This window comes from Gallus gallus, chromosome 20 (genome assembly GCF_016699485.2).
Source record: "Gallus gallus isolate bGalGal1 chromosome 20, bGalGal1.mat.broiler.GRCg7b, whole genome shotgun sequence".
NCBI classification, from domain to species: Eukaryota; Metazoa; Chordata; class Aves; order Galliformes; family Phasianidae; genus Gallus; species Gallus gallus.
The window spans coordinates 11,861,483-11,880,234 of record NC_052551.1 but is presented as its reverse complement, the minus strand read 5'-3'; the positions used below and the strand labels follow the sequence as shown (position 1 = coordinate 11,880,234).

The following is an 18,752-nucleotide window of genomic DNA, read 5'->3' as shown; positions in this document are numbered from 1 at the left end:
ATTGAGGTGAAATGAGGAGGTGAGAGCAGCAGCACCCAAAGCTGTGTGTGGTGCTGACACCCACGGGTGGTGCTCTGCAGAGCCACATCCCAGTGATACTGCATGGGGATGGGCTGTCCCCTCCGTGGGGACACTGCTCCTGGTGGAAGAGAGGGAGGGAGGGAAGGAGAGGGGTGTCACATTGAGCGAGCAATAAAAAAGGGAAGGATCTGCTACAGCATACACTCTAAACCCATCCTTTCCCTGCAATCACAGTGTGGTTGGGTTGGAAGGAACCTCACATCCCCCAGGCCCACCCATAGACTGGCTGCCCCCCAGCTCAGGCTGCCCAGTATCCATCCACAGCCTCAGACACCCACAGGGATGGGGCACCACAGCTCTGGGCAGCGCCTCACCGCCCTCACATCTAACCTAAACCTCCCCTCTTTCAGTCTAAAGCCGTTCCCCCTCGTCCCATCACTGTCAGAAAGTCGCTCCCTCTCCTGCTTGTAAGTTCCCCCAAGTACTGGAAGGCAATGTTGATGTTTTCTTCTCATCTTGATACAGTAAATGTCTTGTTTCTATATTAATATTGATCTCAAGGTGTGCATACATATGTATACACGCCGCATTAACAACGCTCGTGTTATCATGTAACGTTTCACATGCAGCTAAACTGAAGCAGGTGATTTCTCCTGATGGCTTTGGTTGGAAATTTCTCCTCCACGAACCGCTCTGAAATCTCAAACAAAACAAGAAATCAGAGCTGCCATTTCCCACACAACAGATGCAGCGCAACGGTGGAGGAGAAGCAGGTTGCAGTTATTCCTGCTGATGGTAACTTTTGCTCACAGAAGGGTTCAGAGAAGATTTTGGGCGTACCAACAAAAATAACAACAAAAAAACCTTCACAGGGTGTAACTGTCGTTATTTTCATTTATAGTGCCGTCTTTCCTGCTGCCTGAGCACATCACCTCGCAGCTCTCCACTCACTTCACCTTCACGTAACCACGCAGTGTGCACGGCACTCATTTGGCTCCCGGCTCTGGGATGCCATCGGTCACAATCCCAGAGGCCCTTTGGGGTGCTGTGGCTGCACTCAGGTGGCCCCAAACCCAATGGCAGTGCTCAGGATGAGCAAAAAGCCACCTCCTCCTCGGGGCAGCTTAACAACACATTCGGCAGAGCTTGGAGCACTCGGAGTCCCTCTTTCCCAGCGCTGTGCGGCACTCCGTGCAGCCCACAGTTCTTACAGACGGGGGAGGGAGCGGCGCAGGGCTGAGCACACGGCGCTCCCACCCGCCCGAGCAGCTGGGAATTGCAAACATCATTACGAATTCCTGTCCAGTGAAAACTGCATTTACTCATCTAAAACAAATGTGCGGGCGTCACCACAGCCGAGGGGGGTAGGTCCTATTTTGGAGCACAGCCATCCAGCTCAGGCCACGTGCACGCTGCCTGCCTTCGTGCCCTTTGGAGGGAGCAGGGGCTGGTGGTCATGGAGGTCTGCAGCTCTGGACACTTTTTATTCCCTTTTCTGTAAGGAGGGGAGCTCAGTGCAGCTGTTCCTCACTAGCACTGCACCCAGCACACAGCTTTGCTGACCTGGCTGCATTGGCATGTCTCCCCAGCACCCCCTTCATCTGCCCTGGAAAGCACGAGCTGTGAAAGACCATTCCTCGCAGGCTGCCCTTGTGTGGGGGGTAATTGAATCAGGAAATAGGAAATATGAGGCGGGAGAGCTTAGCTGTCATCGTGCAGAAACAATTAAACGCATGAAATGTATCTTAATGATATAATTAAGGCAAAATTCTAATCTTCCATTAGCAGGGCCATGAAGTATTGCGAGCGCATTGCAGTCAGCATCGCTGCAATGAGGGACCCCTTTGTTACACAGCTTTATTAAAAAGCATCAAAATAAAAGTGGATTATCGGATCCTCGGGAGAAGCTCTGATGCAAAATTCCTTTCGAACCAACCTTGACGACAACAAAATTCAGCTCGGCAAACAGAGGGGAGGAAACAGAACCCTCCTCCCCACGCAGCCATGCAGCTCCTGGGTGGGAACTGCCCGAGGACGGGCGGGTGCCCCTCGGTGCGCTGACAGCTGCTGGAAGGGGCCTTGGCAATGGCACGTGGATGGCTTCCTCCACATACATCACCCGCTCCGTGGGGAAAAGTCAATTAGCAAGAATCATTTGTTTCGGAATGCTGTGGTCGGAGGGAAGCATTAGTTCAGAAACATTAATTTCTGGACAAATGTTTACAATTAAAATGCAGTTTTGATTCCACGCCAGTCCCACGCTGCCATCGCCAGCTCAGCCAGGGCTGGAGAGCAGATGGGCATCTCCGGGAGCTGCAGGAGGTGGGGGCACTGTGCTGAGCACCGGGTGGTTCTGCAGCTGAACTGTGCTGCAGAGAGAGCAGAGCCAGCGGGGCAGCTCAGGCAGCTCTGAATTGCACAGACCGGTGAATATAGAAACGTGTTTGGGCATTTACAGTCAAGTCTATCCTGGAAAAGGTAAATAGAAGTCCAGCTTCATGCCACTGTTACATTACTGTAAGTGGGGTGATATTCAGTATTTCTTTGTGTGTAGGAAGCCCACTGCCAGCCATCCTGCCCCGGCACAGGAGGACGAGGGAGCTCTCCAACCCCCTGTTTGCAGAGCAATAATCCAGAACAGGGCTTAGGGACCAGAAGGGAAGCACACAGCCCTCCTGCTCCTCCCTGAACTGCTCTGTGTCCTCCCCAGCTTGTATTTAGCTCTGCCCTGCCCTGGCACTGTGGTCAGGGACACTGAGTCCTCCTGCTTTGTCTGGAGTGGATGTGTGCTCATGGCATCATCCTGCATGATAACACCACCAGTGGGTGCCCACCTGTCGGCTTTGCCCCATCCACCCATCACCACAGTGGTCTCAGCTGTGCTTTTCCAGCCCGATCACATCCTGTAGCACAAGGCAGGAATTGTTCCTGCTTCTCTGGTCCAGCAGAACTGTCACTCAAAGACCCTAGCTGAGAGCAGGTGCTCTGCCATGCAGAGGGGAAAGGGTTGGCTGGGACGTGCAGATAAAAGACACTGCTGTGAAGTTTGAAGTTTGGATAGTCTGAAGTCAGAGTTTGCACCTTTCAGCGAGCAGAGCCGGGAATGCTGCAGAAAGGCTCAGTGCTGGGAGGGCAGGGTGGAGCTGGATCTGATTCCTGAAGTCCTATTGAATTTGCAGCACTGAGATCCGTTTAAAACCAAAGCCTTTGCCCCATGCAGTTCCCAAACTCTCAGAGCTGTTTCTTCTGCTGAGATAACGGCAACAACAACAAAAAGTGAAAACAATCTTTTGCCGACCAGCCGTGCTGCAGTGTCCCTGGCTCAGCCCGTGAGTGCAGAAGGCAGCTCAGGAACAGCACTGCCCATTCCCACGCTCTGCACTGGTTGGGATTTTTGCTTTTTCAATAAAATAAAAAAAAAAAATCCCCTTTGGAAAAGGTGGCTTTGTCTGAGTCCCCATTTTCTGTGGGAAGACGTTGGTTTCATCCATACATGGGAAAAAACAGCCATCATTTCGAAAGAGTGATTGAAAACCAAAGCTGTCCCTCCCCAGGGAAAGGCGCGGGTGAGCCGGGCTGCAGGAGGGGCTGTGGGATGGGGGGAGGCTGTGATGCTCCAGGAGAGCTGCAGCTTTTTGGCACAGTGCTCAGAGCCATTGGAATTACTCCCTTTGTAAGGTCTGCCTGAGACGTCAGGGTGCGCTCAGGGCTGTGCCTGCCCCTGCGGGTGGTGCTGTGCTCTGGGCCATGCACACACGGGATGCACAGCTCGATCCCATCCCCAGCGCCAGGACGGCCTTCCCTGAAGGTGGGAACTGCGGCTCTACAGAACATCCTCCAGAAATGCACGAAGAAACCCCCCTGCAAACAGTGATGCTTCCAACCACTGTAATGTGATGGCTGCCATGTGACCGCAGTGTCAGGAAGAAAAGTCACACACGTGGTTGGTGCTCAGGGTTGGAGCCCCCCTGCACCGTTCCCATCGACTGACGGTCACTGAGGTTGAAGCTCTGACTGTCGGTGGTCCCATCTGAAGGGCGGCTGCGCTTCTTCTGGGAGGAAAGTGGCAGTGCTGGAGCTCAAAGCAAAAGGAGCTGAGGTGCACCGCAAACAGCAGCACAGCAAACAGCAGCACAGCACACTGTGCCCGCACAGCACAGCCGGGCCCGAAGGATGGTGTGCAGAGGGGGAGCACAGAAATACCCAACCCTGCAAACACTCCTTTCCCAATATTCGAAAAGAAAACGGGAAGAGCTCCTTAAACGACACAGAGTTGGCAAACTCTGGCTTTAAGGTAACAAAGCGAAAGGTGAAGGCAAATTGTCCAAAGTATTGTAAAATTTATTGTATAAGTATTGCAGCTTTTAGAATGACATATAATTGCCACTATTGGTTACTGTTACACAATAAGCGTTTACAACAGAATTTTGTAAATTGGCATCAGGATACATATTGATACTAAACCAGCAAAATATAGGTAAGTACTGCATTGCATGTGCGGTCAATAGTTTACATAAGTTTAAACTCGAACAGAACTCGGGATACAGAACTGCCCGTAACAAACTCCAAAGCCAAAGCAATGCGACTGGAAGGCTGAGGAAAGATGAATGCAATGAGGTGCGTCTGTAAGGCAGGCAAACCAGGACTGTAACGCTGTCCTTTATGGGCTCCCATAGCACAGCAACAATTTGAAGCGCCCTTTCTGGAAAACTTCTCTGCTTTACGGTAGCGTTGTGTTGTACATCGAGAATGTCTGAGTGACACAGAGAGTGAGATTGCAAATTCATTCTGTCCTCAGCCAGCACTGCTGGTGCTGCACACCTGGAGGCAGTCCTCGTCTGATCCTTAGTGAAAACATTGGGCTTCTATTTCTTTAACACGGCAGTTAGTGCAATGTAGAGGTTGTACACACATACAGAAGGTGAGTGCTCCGGAAATCAGATGGATTTCCTTATGCCCCCAGTTAAGATACGTCAGTGAGGCTGTCTCACACCGGCGGGCTGTGGAGGGGACCGAAGGCGCAGTGAAACGCACTGCTCCTTGCCACCCTCACTGAGAAAGCCACGTGGGTTCTGGTGGCACGCTCAGGATGCTGTTTGCCATACTGTACCCTAAGGAAATCCCTCAGATTAACGACTCCTTCTAAAGCCAACACGACTCCTACAACTCTGAGCAAAAAGGCTGAGCTGCAGCAGGAGGCTGCTGAGCACTGGCAATGCCTTATTGCTCCTGCTTTTGTTGCAGTAAGTCACTGGGGCAGGGCCTGATGCTCCCTCTGCTGCAGCTGTGGGATGCGAGGGCAGCCGTGGGCAGGTCCTGCATACAGACCAAAGGGAAACAGCGTGCGCGGCCAGCACCCGGCCATGGAGGGGCTGGGGGGTGGGAGACGTGGACCCCGAGGCAAAAATAACATTAAATAGCAATAATAAGGACAACAATAATAAAGAATCATCATCATAATCAAAGAGCGTTATTTCTAAACATCCATTCAGAACGTGGGAGTTGATCTGGGCCCCAGATCTGGTCCTGCATCGGAAACACGGGGTGTGCAGGGCTGCAGGATGCAGAAGGGAGCCGGGCACAGGGGGACGAGTCGGCTGTGCTGAGCTGAGCCGGGCTGCACTGGAGCTGCACTGGGGCTGTGGCTGAGCCCCCTTCTGGGAGCCCCAGTGCAGCTCCAGGGGGGTGTGGGACATGGGCTGACAGCAGTGCTGCAATGGCAGCTCGGTGCTGCTGAGCCGTCCTGCTGTAAGCCCATTCCATGCCCCGCACAGCATAGGAAAGCGGAGCCAGTAACGCAGCCAAGGGACCAAGGAGCTGCAGGATGCTCGGGGTGAGGTCTGTGAAACTGAAGGTCTGTGAAACTGAAGTTCACATTGGGAGAGGATGGGGAGGGAAAAAAGAGAACGAGTTGAAATCCCAAGGACTGATGGAAGACCTGGAGCCGCTCTGACTGCACAATGCCGACACTGCACCGCTCAGTGCCCACCGCCCCAACAGCACCACTGAGAACCCCCCCTGCCTCGGCTGCTCCGCGTGGGCCCGCGATGCACAGCCCACCCCACAGCCGCTGAGGTAACCGTTTGGTTTTTGTAGCAAACACACGAGTTAAGCTCACAGAACAGAACAAAACCCAACCACACTATGCACGCGTTTTGGCTCAAGAGGGCAGCAGATATTACAGATGTCTTTAGGTTGGTACCTCACGTCCAACAGCCGCTGCGGTTCCTGACCCACGCCATGTGCAGGAGTCCCCAGGTGACCCGGGCAGCATCCAGAAGCCATGGGGGGGACGGCTGCCCTGCGCACGGCAATGCAGACAGCGCTGCTGGGTGGCGATGCCCGGATTTCCTTCTCCCCTCTTGAAAAAGGGAGCGATGCTGCTTCTTTCATAAGGCACTAAATAGATATGTTACATAAAGGTACGGTTCTATAAACTCACTTTGCGCCTTCCTGACACACTCGAGTTGCTCTCCTTTGCATTTCTGCTTGTTTCTTTTGTGGTTTTGCATGGCTGTAAAGCTGGGAGGACCCCGAGAGCTGCGGAAAAGTGCTCTGAAGGACTGAGAATACAGGATTTATTAACAACAACAACAAAATTAAAAAAAGGCAAAAAAAAGAAACCCCAAACTTCAAGTTCAGCTATTCTCCATCTTCATCAAAATACATATAAATATCGTTCAAATGGTCACAACTTCAGGACTGTCCTCATGTATTTTTCTTTTTCAAGTAATAGAAGAGTTGCTTAACAACAACTTATTGCCTTTATGTCTTCCACGTTCGTCACTGCCGGGCAGAACCCTGCAGGGAACGGCCCCACACACCTCCCAGCACCGGCACTGCAGCACGGAGAGCAGTGGGACGGGCGGCTCCCGGAGCTGAGCTGAGGGCAGCACGGATCTGCAGGCAGAGGGCCGGGCCGGTGCCGCTCCCAGTGAAGAGATCTTCCAAAGAGGTAAAGGGTTTTTGCTTCTAAAGCACTGAGCCTATTCGGTTAGCTTTTAATTGACACCTCACAGGAACAGGCTGGTTCCCATCACGCCTCACGCACCTGTCTAGTGGGGTAAGAGAGCAAAAAACAGCACCGATTGGAGGCAGCCGGGGCTGCAACCCCAGTGCTGGGAGCAGAGCACAGCCCCACGCAGCACAGCAGTGCAGCAGCCCTGCAGCTGTGGCAGCCCTGCAGCTGTGGCAGCCCTGCGGCTGCAGCCCAGCTCTGGCTCTGGGGGGGGGGCACGGCCGCTCTGCTGCTCCTACACCTGCACGCAGGGCCCTCCAGGCTGACATGGCAAGAAATAAACCAAAAACCACTTTGTTCCTTCAGACACAGAAGTTTATTCTCGTCCCCGCCGCCACCCCCCTCCAAAAAGTTAGAGGTCGTCCAAAAAATTAAAAAAAAAAAAAAATTAAAAAAAAAAATCAAGTAATTTCTGCCTGCTTCTGCCCCCCCCGGCAGCAGCCGGGACCCCCCCACAGCCCCACAGCCCCACAGCCCACAGCTCGGCTGCACAGCACCGCAGCGCCCGCAGCCCCACTCACTGCTCCTCCCGTGGCCGAACATCCCTTAACAGCTGCATGGTAGACATGATAGAGGCTCTGACCAACACAAGCACTGACATATTTATATTAAAAAATAGTGCAAAATTTCAACATTTATATAAATAACTCTAAACCCCTGCTTTTGATTTTTTTTTTGTTTTGTTCTTTTTTTTGTGTTTTTTTTGTTACTCGTTTTTTACAACGTCTCACACACTTTTTGAGTTGGCACTCAAAAAATTGCCATTTTTCTTCTAGTTCAGAAAACAACTTTTTGTTTTTTTGTTTTTGAATAGGCCTCTTCTAATACAAAAATACTCCTGCTCCTTACACATACACTTTTCTCTTATTCTTAATATATATTTATATATTTATATTGCAGATCTTTAAACAAAACGTTTTTTTTTTTTTTGTGCAAATATTTTGTTTTAAAGTTAAGTGAAAGAATCAAACGAAAACAGAAAGGCATTCACACACAGCTCAACTAGGAACAAAACCAAAAAAAAGACTACAGTTGTTTTCTTTTTCCTTTTCCAACGTCTAGACACAGCTCAATGAAGAAATGTTTCTGCAAGCTTTGTGGGCTTGTGCATTCAGACCAGACATAACAAGTAAATATTTATACACGGAGAGATGGGGAAGGGCTTTGTTTCTTCCTTTGCTCGTCTTCCTCAGCTCCCAATCCCTCTCCTTTTTCCTTTCCACCACAAGTGCAGAGTGTTCCATTGACTTTGCTTTTCTCTCCTTTTCTTTCCTTTTTTAAAAGGGGTGCCCTTTCTGTTTCTCTTTCTCTTTGTTCCACGCCGTTGTGCTCTCAAGGCCATTGATTTGTGAGGGATGGAGTCTGCTGCCCTCCAGCAGCGAGGGCACCCCGCTGTTGTTCTGCTGGTGCTGGTAGAACGTGGCTCCGGGGTAGTGCCCGATCACCTCGCTGTAGGTGGGCGGCGGTCCCTCCATCCTGCCATTGCTCCCATAGCAGGTCGCGCTGATGCCAGAGTTACTGCTGGGGGGGCACGGCCCCCCGTACACCGAGTTATCTATCAAGTCACTGTCGAAGATGGTTCTGTTGGGGGGTGCGCGCACCGACTCCCTGTTGAGCTCCATTTGCTGCTCGGGGTCGCGCAGCTGCAGCGTGCAGGGTCCCTGGTACGGGGGGGGCTCCTCGCCGTCCGACAGCGAGATGGTGGGGGGCAGGTCGATCTCGTGCTGCAGGTAGGGGTAGGTGGGCTGGAACCTGTTGAAGCGGTCCCGCTGCAGGAAGGACGGCACCGCCAGGCGCTCGCTGGGCCGCGGGGTGTAGATCTGCTGCTGGAGGGGAGAGAAAGAGACAAGAAGGGGCGGCGGGATGTGAGGCGCAGCTCTGGGGCGCGGGGACCGGCGGCACGCAGAGCCCGGGCTGTCCTCACCTCGGCCATCCCGCTCCCCGACACCGTGCTTTCCGACGGCCACAGGCTGCCCTCCTGCATCGGGAAGGAGAAGAGAGGTCGGTGTGAGAGCAGCCAGGCAGGGTCCCCCCGCGCCCGCTTCCCCCCACCCTGGCACGGGATGGGCACCGCTGCCCGTAGAACAGCGCCCCACGCAGGGCTTCCCCCCCTTCCCATCCCATTTAGATCCGATACATCAGAATGAATGATGAGCGACGGCAGCAAACAGCGTTCTCCGGGCTGCAGGCCTCCCCCTCCCAGCCATGCCCGCCCCGCGGGTTCCTCTCCCGACCCCAGCAGTGTTTCTCAATATGTGATTCACGAGTCATGGGTGATTCACAAGATATCAGCAAATGCTCCATGAAATAATGGCAAGACTGAGGAAAACAGAAAACCTCACACCCACATTCTGATGCAAGCAATCAAGAAAACTATGGGAAAATAAAGACGGTTAAGCAAATACTTAAGCTTAATCTTGACTTGGCTATAAAAAATACATCTCTAGCTACAGGATGGTTCCACAGTATCTCTTCCCCAGAGGGATCAATGGCCCCTGGTTACAAAGACTGAGGAGCTGAGGCTCTGTTCGTCCTGGCACCAACCCCAGTGCTGCAACCCACACCTGGGACCCACAGCCCCCGCAAGGAACACCCACAGCCTCCCCAAACCGCCTTACAGCCCACGATCAAAACAAACAAACAAACACGGCCCCGTTCCGTTCCGTTGGCTGCCCACGCTGTGAACACAATTCACTTCTGCATTTCTGCCCCGGGACCTGAAGTATTTAAATATTGCTAATATTCATACATATCACAACACTGCTCCAGGAGAGAGAGATGGAGGAAAACAAGCCTGGGGGGCTCATAAATCCACTTCTGCTGGCTGGCACTTCCCAGCTGCGTGCAGGTGAACCTCTGGGGCTGGCAGAGTCAGACACCTTTACCAGCAGTGGAAAAAAAGCTGCCAGGTCCCCTTTGTATTTCCCTTTTAGGGTTAAGTGTCCCATCCAGAGGTCACTCTCCTCCTCTTCCTGGGGATGTCCAGGGATTTCAGCTGTCTGGCAGCAGCCTGCCCCTCGCCCAGCCCTTTGGAGCCATCCCAGCCCTACAGAGCACAGCCCAGACAGAGCACCTTGCAGTGCTCACCTGCTGCCCCAAACACAACAGAAGCCCCATGTTAACATTTCCATAGGACCAATGAATAAGGCCCAGTTTTTCCCTTTTCTTCCTTTTCTCCAGCTTTGGGATACACTTCTGCCTGGGTGTGCAGCCCCATCAAACTGTTTCTGAAATAACTGCACATCCATCTCAGAGCGGTCCTGCTGCCAGTGCAAGGAAAATGGGGATCTATACCAAAAGGAGATACCCCAACACCTCCCCCTGCTTGGAGCCCCACTATGGCTGCAGCTCACAGTGCCGTCCCTGTGCTGGGCAAGGCAGCAGCACCACACTGCACAGCCCCAGGATGCACACAGCTGTTTACACAGGCACCAACTGTTTAGTCTGGGCTGCTCTAAGTGTACTCCTTGCCTGCAGGCACTGTCTGCATTCAAATTCCCCCAGCAGCAGGAGCTGCAGGCTGCAGGGCAAAGCCCAGCCAAGAGGGGTGCTCAGCACCATGCCTGCCTCCTGCGCTCCCAGAGAGTCCCAATCTCATCTTCCTGAGCCAACAGCAGGATGAAAACTGCCAGAAACCAACAGCCAGAGGTGTCTGTTCTCAGCCCTGGTGCCATGGAACGGCCACCACGAGGCCCTCTGCATGGCCAGGCTGCCCCTGCGTGGCACTGCACCGCATCTGGAACCTGAATTCATCTTTGCAATGGCTGCACCCTCAAGGCTCTGTTTTCTCAGAATGGAAGTTGGGTCTGATGAGCACTGTGGCTGTGAAAGCCCCTGTAAGTATTCCACGACTCACTTTGGAACCTCAGACTTCTTTCTGATTTCATTTTATAGCTCCATCTTCGACTTCATAGAACCTCTTTAGTTATGCCAGAGCATTTCCAGTGCAGAGCAGAGTGATACAGATTCAATTTCTGAGCTGCATGTTCCATTCTGTCTTAGGGGACGGTCTATAGGCCCCAGAGGTGCAGGAACAGCGCTATTCTTATTGGAAAAAAACCCATATATTTTCAGTCACATTTCTTAAAGAAAAACAAAGATACCTGTTACAAGGAGACAGTTTAAGAAGCAGAACAGATAGGACCGTGATGCACAAACAGGTGCAGCAAAGCAGGAATTCCTTGCTAGCGTGAACCACATTAAAAAACCCCACCTTCAGGGAAATGAATTTCTCCTTCACTTGTAATTTCTGAGCTACCAGAACTAAAAAAGACAAGAGCTGCACATCCTGCAGTACTCTGACCATAGGATGAACTACTTTAATATTTTAAAAGATGAAAAGCGTGTTTGTAGCTCCAGTGCCTGTCTGGTCACGACAGCAAAATGAAGTCTGAGATGTAAAAAGCCCAACACCAGTTCAGTGCAAGTTTAATGGCTCACAGAAGCCAGTTCCGAGCTGAGCACAGCCGCTGCCGTGCAGCACACAGTCAGACTGCAGCAGCTCTCCCCAGGAAGGTGTGCTGTGCTGAATCCCAAATGAGCCGCCTCGAAGGTCGTTCTCATGGCTGATGCCACTGTGGGATCTCGAGGGCTTCTCGTGCCTCCAGGAGGGCTCTGGGGACATGCAGGAGCTCAGCCCCTTACCTCACTGTGTCAGGGCAGGGAAGGGGCAGGAGAAGAGGGAGAATAATAAATGCCCCGAATGGGGGTTGGAGAAAGGTTCAGAAGGCTCCGTGCCCCCGTGGAGGTCTGGCAGCTGTCTCTTCCCATGTTAGCCTTCTTTCTTCTTAAAGAAAATAAGAATAGCCAACCTGAAAAAGGCTTGTCCTGACATACAGTCTGCTGATGTGATGCAGAGTGGTTTGGTTGAGCCTGGGGCTTTCCCAGCATTCCTTCCCAACAGGCATCTTCCTCCAGCAGAACAGCAGTGTGATGGGTACCGCAGGCTGTGCAGCCTTCAGCTGTGCTGTGCTTATTAAATCTGATGGCAGAACTCTGCTCTCTTAACATGAAATAAAAAATAAAAAAAACAGCACTTGATCGCTTTCCTGGTTTTGCTAGAAAGGAACACAGCCGTGCAGAGGCCAGCACGAGGCAGCAGTGCCTGCTCAGCCTGCCCTGCTCATCTGGAGAAGGAAGTTTGGAGCAGTGACCTCAAGAAAGCCCTACTGTTCAAAGAGCTTTAAGATCTTTCAGGGTGAATGAAGCAAAAATCCATCAGCACAAGGTATCCCTGCACAGGGTTATGCAGGCAGCAGTGAGCAGCTCACCCTCCGCTAAACTGCTGTGTCTTTTCTCTGTAGGTTCCTGGAACTGAGCTGCTGCATCTGATGAAACCTTCATCTCTGCACAGACCAGCACCTGCCACGGGCTGGAGAGGCTCTCCTTGAGCTGCAGGGGCAATTAACACATTTCTCCTTGGGCTTCTATGAACCACAGAGCCCAAGTTGTGCTGGGAATCTCCAGGGCATCCCTTTGGTGAAGTTTCTGCTCAGGTGTCTGATGGGCACTTCCTGACACCTCCGCCACAGCAATGACAGTGCTACTTCACCCCTGGCAAAATCTGGAAATCCTTCTGGATTTCCCATCCCCTTGAAGGCAAGGAACAGATGAATGCACTCATTTGGGACTCTCCAACTGGAGCTGTTACCAGACTCGATAGCTTGGTGCTGTAAATGTCAAGGTGTGTGCATCCCCAACATGTGGCAGTGCAAGGTGCTTTCAGGAACAGGGCATACCAAGAACAGCCTCGTGTGGTTACTTTATTAATGGAAAGCCCAAGCTGCAAAGCATAGAGCTGCCTGTGTACTACATCATACAACACCCCGAAGAGCCAGAGGCATCCCTACAAGGCCCCACGTCCCTGGGCAGACGAAGCCAAGACCCAGCCTGGTCATCTCTCCAGGCAGCTCTGAGCCACACACAGGCAAACCCAACTGAGACAAACGCCTTTGGCTCTCACATTTCCCAAATTTCACATCACTTGGCAAACAACGCCGTAAGGCACAGATGGGAAGAGCAGCGTGTGACTTACTGATGACAGATTCTCATCTCTCCGCCTGCCTTGGCTGTGCCGGCTGATGAAGGATCGCGCAGAGAGTTTGTAGTGGTTCAGCAGACAGGTGATCACCACCACCATCACCATCATCACCACCACGATGATGATTATCTGTACAAACTCCAACTCCGCTGCAAGAGAGAGAGAGACATATTGTGAGCCACCTGAAAAAGCAGCACTTAATGGAGTGTGAGAAGGAGGAATTTGGCCAGGCAGGCAGTGACACAGCACAGCTGCATCCTTCCCCCACAACACTCCCAGACACACACACACACACACGTGGGCTCTGTGTGCTTTCAGCCCAGCTACTTCATAAAAAAAACACATTAATTCATGTCTTCGGTGCCCCAGAGCAGTCCCTAGGAGGGACCTTTAGACACGACCCACAAAGCACAGATTTCCAAATTACAATCTGGACAAAACTTGATAAAACTTCCCTACCCCTCCCTGGTGCTCTGCTGCCTGCAGGCTGCTCAGCTCCCGTGCCCATGGGCGCTGATGGAGCCTTCCCCTTCTTGCACGGCCGCTGCAGAACAGGGCTGCAGCTCTGCACCGCTCGCCCAGCCGACAGCAGGAGCTTGAGCAGCCTGAACTGGCACACAGGAGAGCTGCCAAAAACCCTCCAAACAAGCAGGAACAAGCAAACAGACTACCTGCTTAACACCAGAGACGCTTGGCATACGAAGAAGAAAAACAGTTCTGGGCATTTCCACTTTGCATCTCAGTAGGGACGACTACAAAATGCACTTTTGGAAGGCTCTGCCTCACACTGCCATGGATGCAGCCACCTGCACCTTATGCACACACAACACACGTGCCCGCATGCAGACTCAAGGTGCCCAAGGGCAGCATCACACTGCTCGCAGTGCCTGCGATGCCATCTGCTGAGTCAGGCAGATCTTTTTTTCTTTAATGGAAAGTTTTCTCCTGGCAGGTGGCATTTAAGTGCCAGTAAAAGCAAATAAATGTCAAGAAAACTGTCCAGGTGGTAAGTGCTGCCTGTTCCCTTGGAGTTCATTCTGCTAGCAGCAGCTATTTCTGCTGCCGGACAGGCATGCTGCCCATCGTCCCCAGATCCCAGAATGTTTAACCCACTCCATCCACCACCTGCACAATGCAGAGTTATGCCCTGAAAGCAGAAGCTTGTCCTCACACGTGGTGGTAAGGAGCCCTGGGAGCATAGGAATCCATGGCTCTGGCACTGGTGGAGCTGCAGTGCCACCACAGTCCCCAGGCAGGAAGGGGCTGGTGGCAAGGCTGACGTGGGGAGATGGAAGAAGGGGCTCCCACTCCATAGCCGCACTTATGGCCATCCACAAGCAGAAGCAGCAGCTCTGGGAGCAACTGGGGAGCAGCTCTGCAGGCTGACTGCCATCTGCCCACTTCCCATCGACCACCAAGGGCACAGCCCATGGGTTCATGCACCCAGAGCCCCAGGGCAGAAGGGAGCCCATGGGCAGGGGAAATGCCTTCCTGCAGAGAGCACTGCAGAAGAGCAAAGGCAAAGGGCGACAACCCAAGGTTTTAGGAAGATGAGTCAATTCAGCCTCAGAACGAAACATGTGCTTTGGCCACAGCAAGAAGATGCAAGAAAAACTAAATGAGGCCAGCGATGGAAAGCTCCTTTTTAGCTGAAAAAAAAAAAAGAAAGAAAGAAAGAAAGAAAAAGTAGCACTTCTGAAGAAAAGCAAGAGGAAGGCAGTTATAAACGAAAGTTCCCTTCCTAGAATGAGAGGCACACTAAGCAAACCAAACGCAGCTCCACTGCTCACAGCAGTGCGGTGATGCACGTAGCATTCCGGCCGTCAGGAAGAGCTGCCCCACCTGCGCTGCAGAGCCGGGCGGTTGCAGCCATGAGCAGCCGGGGAGGAAGGGGTACCCATGGAGGAGGAGGAGCTGTGATGGGCGCTGCACTGCGTGCTGCTCGCTTGTCAGACCCCAAACTGGGGGGTTGTGATGTGGAAGCGAGTCCAACCTTATGGCAATCACATTGGCGGTATAAATAGCAGAGGGATTTTAATATCTTGCTTTGTGGGAGGGGGATGACAATTAAGCTGCAAATTAACATTCCGTAAACTGCCACACCAGCAGCCATACTCTTCTCCATTTTCCTTAGCACAGGGAAGCAAACGCCTCAACCACCACAGCGGAGCACATCTGAGCTCATCCCACAGCACAGAGCAGGAGCTGAATGTACCCACACAGAGCACCACAAGCAACGCACCTGCCCTGCTGTCTCTCTTCTTGCTGGAATGAACAGTTGCTCACACCCTGGCAAAACCCAGCAGGAGCCTCCGACCTGTGCACCAGGACACGCATGGGGCACCCCCGGCCCCCAGCCCAACCGGAGCCTACAGACAAACAGTGGGTGTGCCAGGGGAGCTCTGATCTGCCCAGCAGCAACGCTCCTGCTGCCCAGAGTGGCAATGAAATGCAACCCTAAAGAGCCCCACGCACAGCTGGTGCTTTTCAAGTTGCAAGAGACTCGCACCCACTCGAGGCGTGGAAGCTGCTGCCAGCTCTCCCTCTGTTTTAACTTGTCTTCATGGGCTCCATATTCAGAGGGAGAAAAAACAAACCACGGTGCAGCACAATGAAAGCTGGACATACCTGGGGAAATTTTAGCCAAGCAGCTCAGTCAAACTAATGAAGAAAGACCATCCAAAAAAACCCACCCAACTCTGAGTTAGTATGCTATTAGACAAGTGCAATTCAGCTGCTATGCTAATAACAAACCTTTGGGGAATGAAAAACAAGCCAAACTGCAGAGCACGTCATTTATAATTCTGCTGGTATTCTTAAAACACACACACAACAAAACGAGAAAAAAAATACTCAACACATTCTGTGTTTGGCTTCCTAATCATCGTCACTTTTCAATTAGAGGAGACCTCATTCCATTTCTCTCTGTAATTTTCCCCAAGGGAAGTGTTATAAATGCACGAGGCTTTACAAGATGGGCAAACGCAGCCTCCCAATGCAAAGTAAGGTCACACTAATTTAATTCTGCATAATTTTCACTCCAGAATCCATTTCACACTCGCAGGTTCAGACGTCGCGTTGAAGTGACACAGCCTGCCTTCCTGTGCTCTCCATCCAGACTCTCCAGCCGACTTTGCAGCCACTGAGCACGCACACAACTGCTCTGCAGTGTCAGAAGCGCTCTCCCCTCCATGCAGAGCATCACTGCTGAAATGCTCCAAGCGCGGCAGGTAGAGAGAGAAGTAAAACATACCCACGTACTTTTTACCTTCGGCCAGGTGTAACACAGCTGTGGGTCAAACCTGTTACCTGTGTGCCCCAGGGATGGCTCCTCTCTACGTTGGAACTGTGTTTCACGTGAGAAGTGAAACTCCTCAGGAAATAACGGCTAAGCTGAACAAATGGATCTATATTAGCAGCAGTTCCTAAGTGAAACACAGCAACGCTGCAGCCAACTGTGCTAAAAGTGCAGTTCTGCCGACACAAAACAGAACAAACCCGAGAACCCCCAGCACAACACTTTGCTTCTCCCATGCTCGCTTTCACTTCCTTTGGCTGTTCTTATCTTTCAAAATCCCTCACTCTGACACGAAGCACATTGCTGGGCAGTGCAGCAGGATGGCAGTGCTGCAAGAGACCATCCAAAGCATCCCCACATGGCTGTGGAGGAAGAGCTGTTGCTGCTGACAGCGGGCGGCCCTCTGCCCAGTGAGGCCACAGGTGGGGCAGGAGCAGGGCTGGCAAACCTCACTGCAGCAACCCTTGTGCTGCCTGGGAAGGATGGCATGTGCACCTGTGCTTCGGGATGCTCTGCCCAATCCTGGCACAAGGAGTAAGGCTTTCATACCTTGCCTGCTGAAATATGGGCAGGGGTACTGTGGTGGGCACAGCACAGCCTCCGTGCTCTCTTCCCACTCCAGTGGCAAAGCTGTATGCGAAGGATTATCTGCATTCACATGAGGGGGAAAATGATGGAATTAAGGTTCTGCTGGAGGGGCCTGAGCCCAGCATGGAGCAGAGAGCAGCGCAGGCAGGATGCAGTCCCAGGGCACGAGTGGGGAGCAGCACAGGGCTGCCTGGGGCACTGTGCCTGACAGGGTTTGGACTGCCATGGGACTCACCCTGCGCTGCTCCCCAAGGCAGCGTGGAGCTGAGGAGATGCTTTCTGCCACCACAGCCCTTGCTCCAAGCATTCAGCAGCACTTCCCCACTTCTCGCTGTGCACGGTGTGGGGCAGAGCACCTGCAGTTATTCATGGAGCCTGGCTGGGGCAGTGACTCAGCACCGTGACTCAACAGATCCCCATCCAGCACCCGTGGAGGCAACGTGGGGCACCACAGCAGGACAGCCCGCAGCACCAGGCTGAGCTCCAGCACTAACCCTGCAGCCAGGGGCAGTCGGGCCAAGTGAACAGATGCCTACCTTCAGTTAAATGCAGGGCACTGTAATGCCACATTGCACGTCCCAGCTTCCTCCAGGATCCCTGGGAACACAGGGTGAGCTCCCTCCTCTCAGCACAGCCCCATTCATGGCCCAGGAGGGAAGGTCTCCATGCACACACACATTAGACACGACAAAATCAACTGGATGAATTAATAAAGAGTGTTTGCAGCTCCGCAGTAAGTGCTTCCATAATGCACTGCTTCTCCAGGTTTCCATTAACACCTCTGACACCACGGTGCTGCCCTGGCAGTGTGACTCTCTCATCCCCTCATCCCAGGTTTTGGAGTTTTTCATCTGTCCCCACCTCTGAGCACCTTTTGCTTGAGCAGGTTTCTTGCAGACCTCAAGTTATGTAAAAAGAACACATAAAAATAATGGTACAGGCAGTTTTAGGTGGAGTAAGGACAGGCAGTGGACTGAGGTCCACCTCCACCAGCTTTAGTGATTGTCTGTCAACACCCAAAGTCTGGGCTGATACATTAGTATCCTACAGCAAACATCCTTTACTGGTCCAGAGGTCCCTGCTCCCCTACCTATGCACCAGCTTTGAGGCACAGCAAGGATACAGCACAGCATCCCCCCTGCAAACCTCTGCTGCTGTCTTCACAGAGGCGCTGCCCTACAGCAGATGCAAAGGGTTAGGCTCTGACTTCCAGCTGCTCCAGCACTGACACCTCTGGCTGAAGGCAGTGCTTCAACAAACCAACCCACTCCTTCCCACCCCTGCTGACATTTCCAAGCACCACAGCTTCAGCTGTGGCTGTGCCCCACAGCGCTGGCAGCAGCAAGGAGACGCACAAGGACTGACCTTACCCCAGAGAGCAGAGGGCCTACTGCTGCCCCCAGTGATCAGGGTACAAAGCAGCTCTCAGTCGCTTTCAGAGAACAGCGAACCAGTAAGGCCAGGTGCTGGCACTGCACAGCTGCCCTACTGCAGACCCGGCCCACGGCATGCCCCAGATGCAGCCCGAGGTCCCACTGCTGTGGGCACATCCCTGCAGAGCAGGAGCCAGCTGTCACAGCGCAGCCTACAGACCAACCCGTGGCTCCCTGGAAGGATCTGAGGGATAAAAATACTCAACAAAACTGAATCCAGCCGAAGTGTGATGGTTACGCCAGATGCTCACCAAAATCTCTGTAAAAGGATGTGGGCTAAGCAATGTAGCCAAACTGCGAACCTCGATTTTTCTACTCAAAGCACACGAATTTGAGAAGTGCCATGTGAATACC

The 18,752-nt window shown here is 52.6% G+C and overlaps 1 protein-coding gene across 5 annotated transcripts in view; it reads right to left on the bottom strand.

Moving 5' to 3' along the window:
- Window positions 1-4,341: 4,341 nt before the first annotated feature.
- The window catches only part of PMEPA1 (prostate transmembrane protein, androgen induced 1), a 34,681-nt gene continuing 20,270 nt past the window's right edge, over window positions 4,342-18,752 (bottom strand). For 2 of the 5 annotated variants that reach the window (XM_046902892.1, XM_046902890.1), the window contains 3 exons: window positions 13,074-13,228; window positions 8,964-9,017; window positions 4,342-8,865 (listed from right to left, as the gene is read on the bottom strand). In XM_046902892.1, coding sequence (XP_046758848.1) covers window positions 8,317-8,865; window positions 8,964-9,017; window positions 13,074-13,187 — 717 coding nt within the window. In that variant the 5' untranslated portion in view covers window positions 13,188-13,228 and the 3' untranslated portion in view covers window positions 4,342-8,316. The remainder of the gene's footprint in view (window positions 8,866-8,963; window positions 9,018-13,073; window positions 13,229-18,752) is intronic. The other 3 variants (XM_046902891.1, XM_040650746.2, NM_001031492.2) reach the window with 2 other exon arrangements.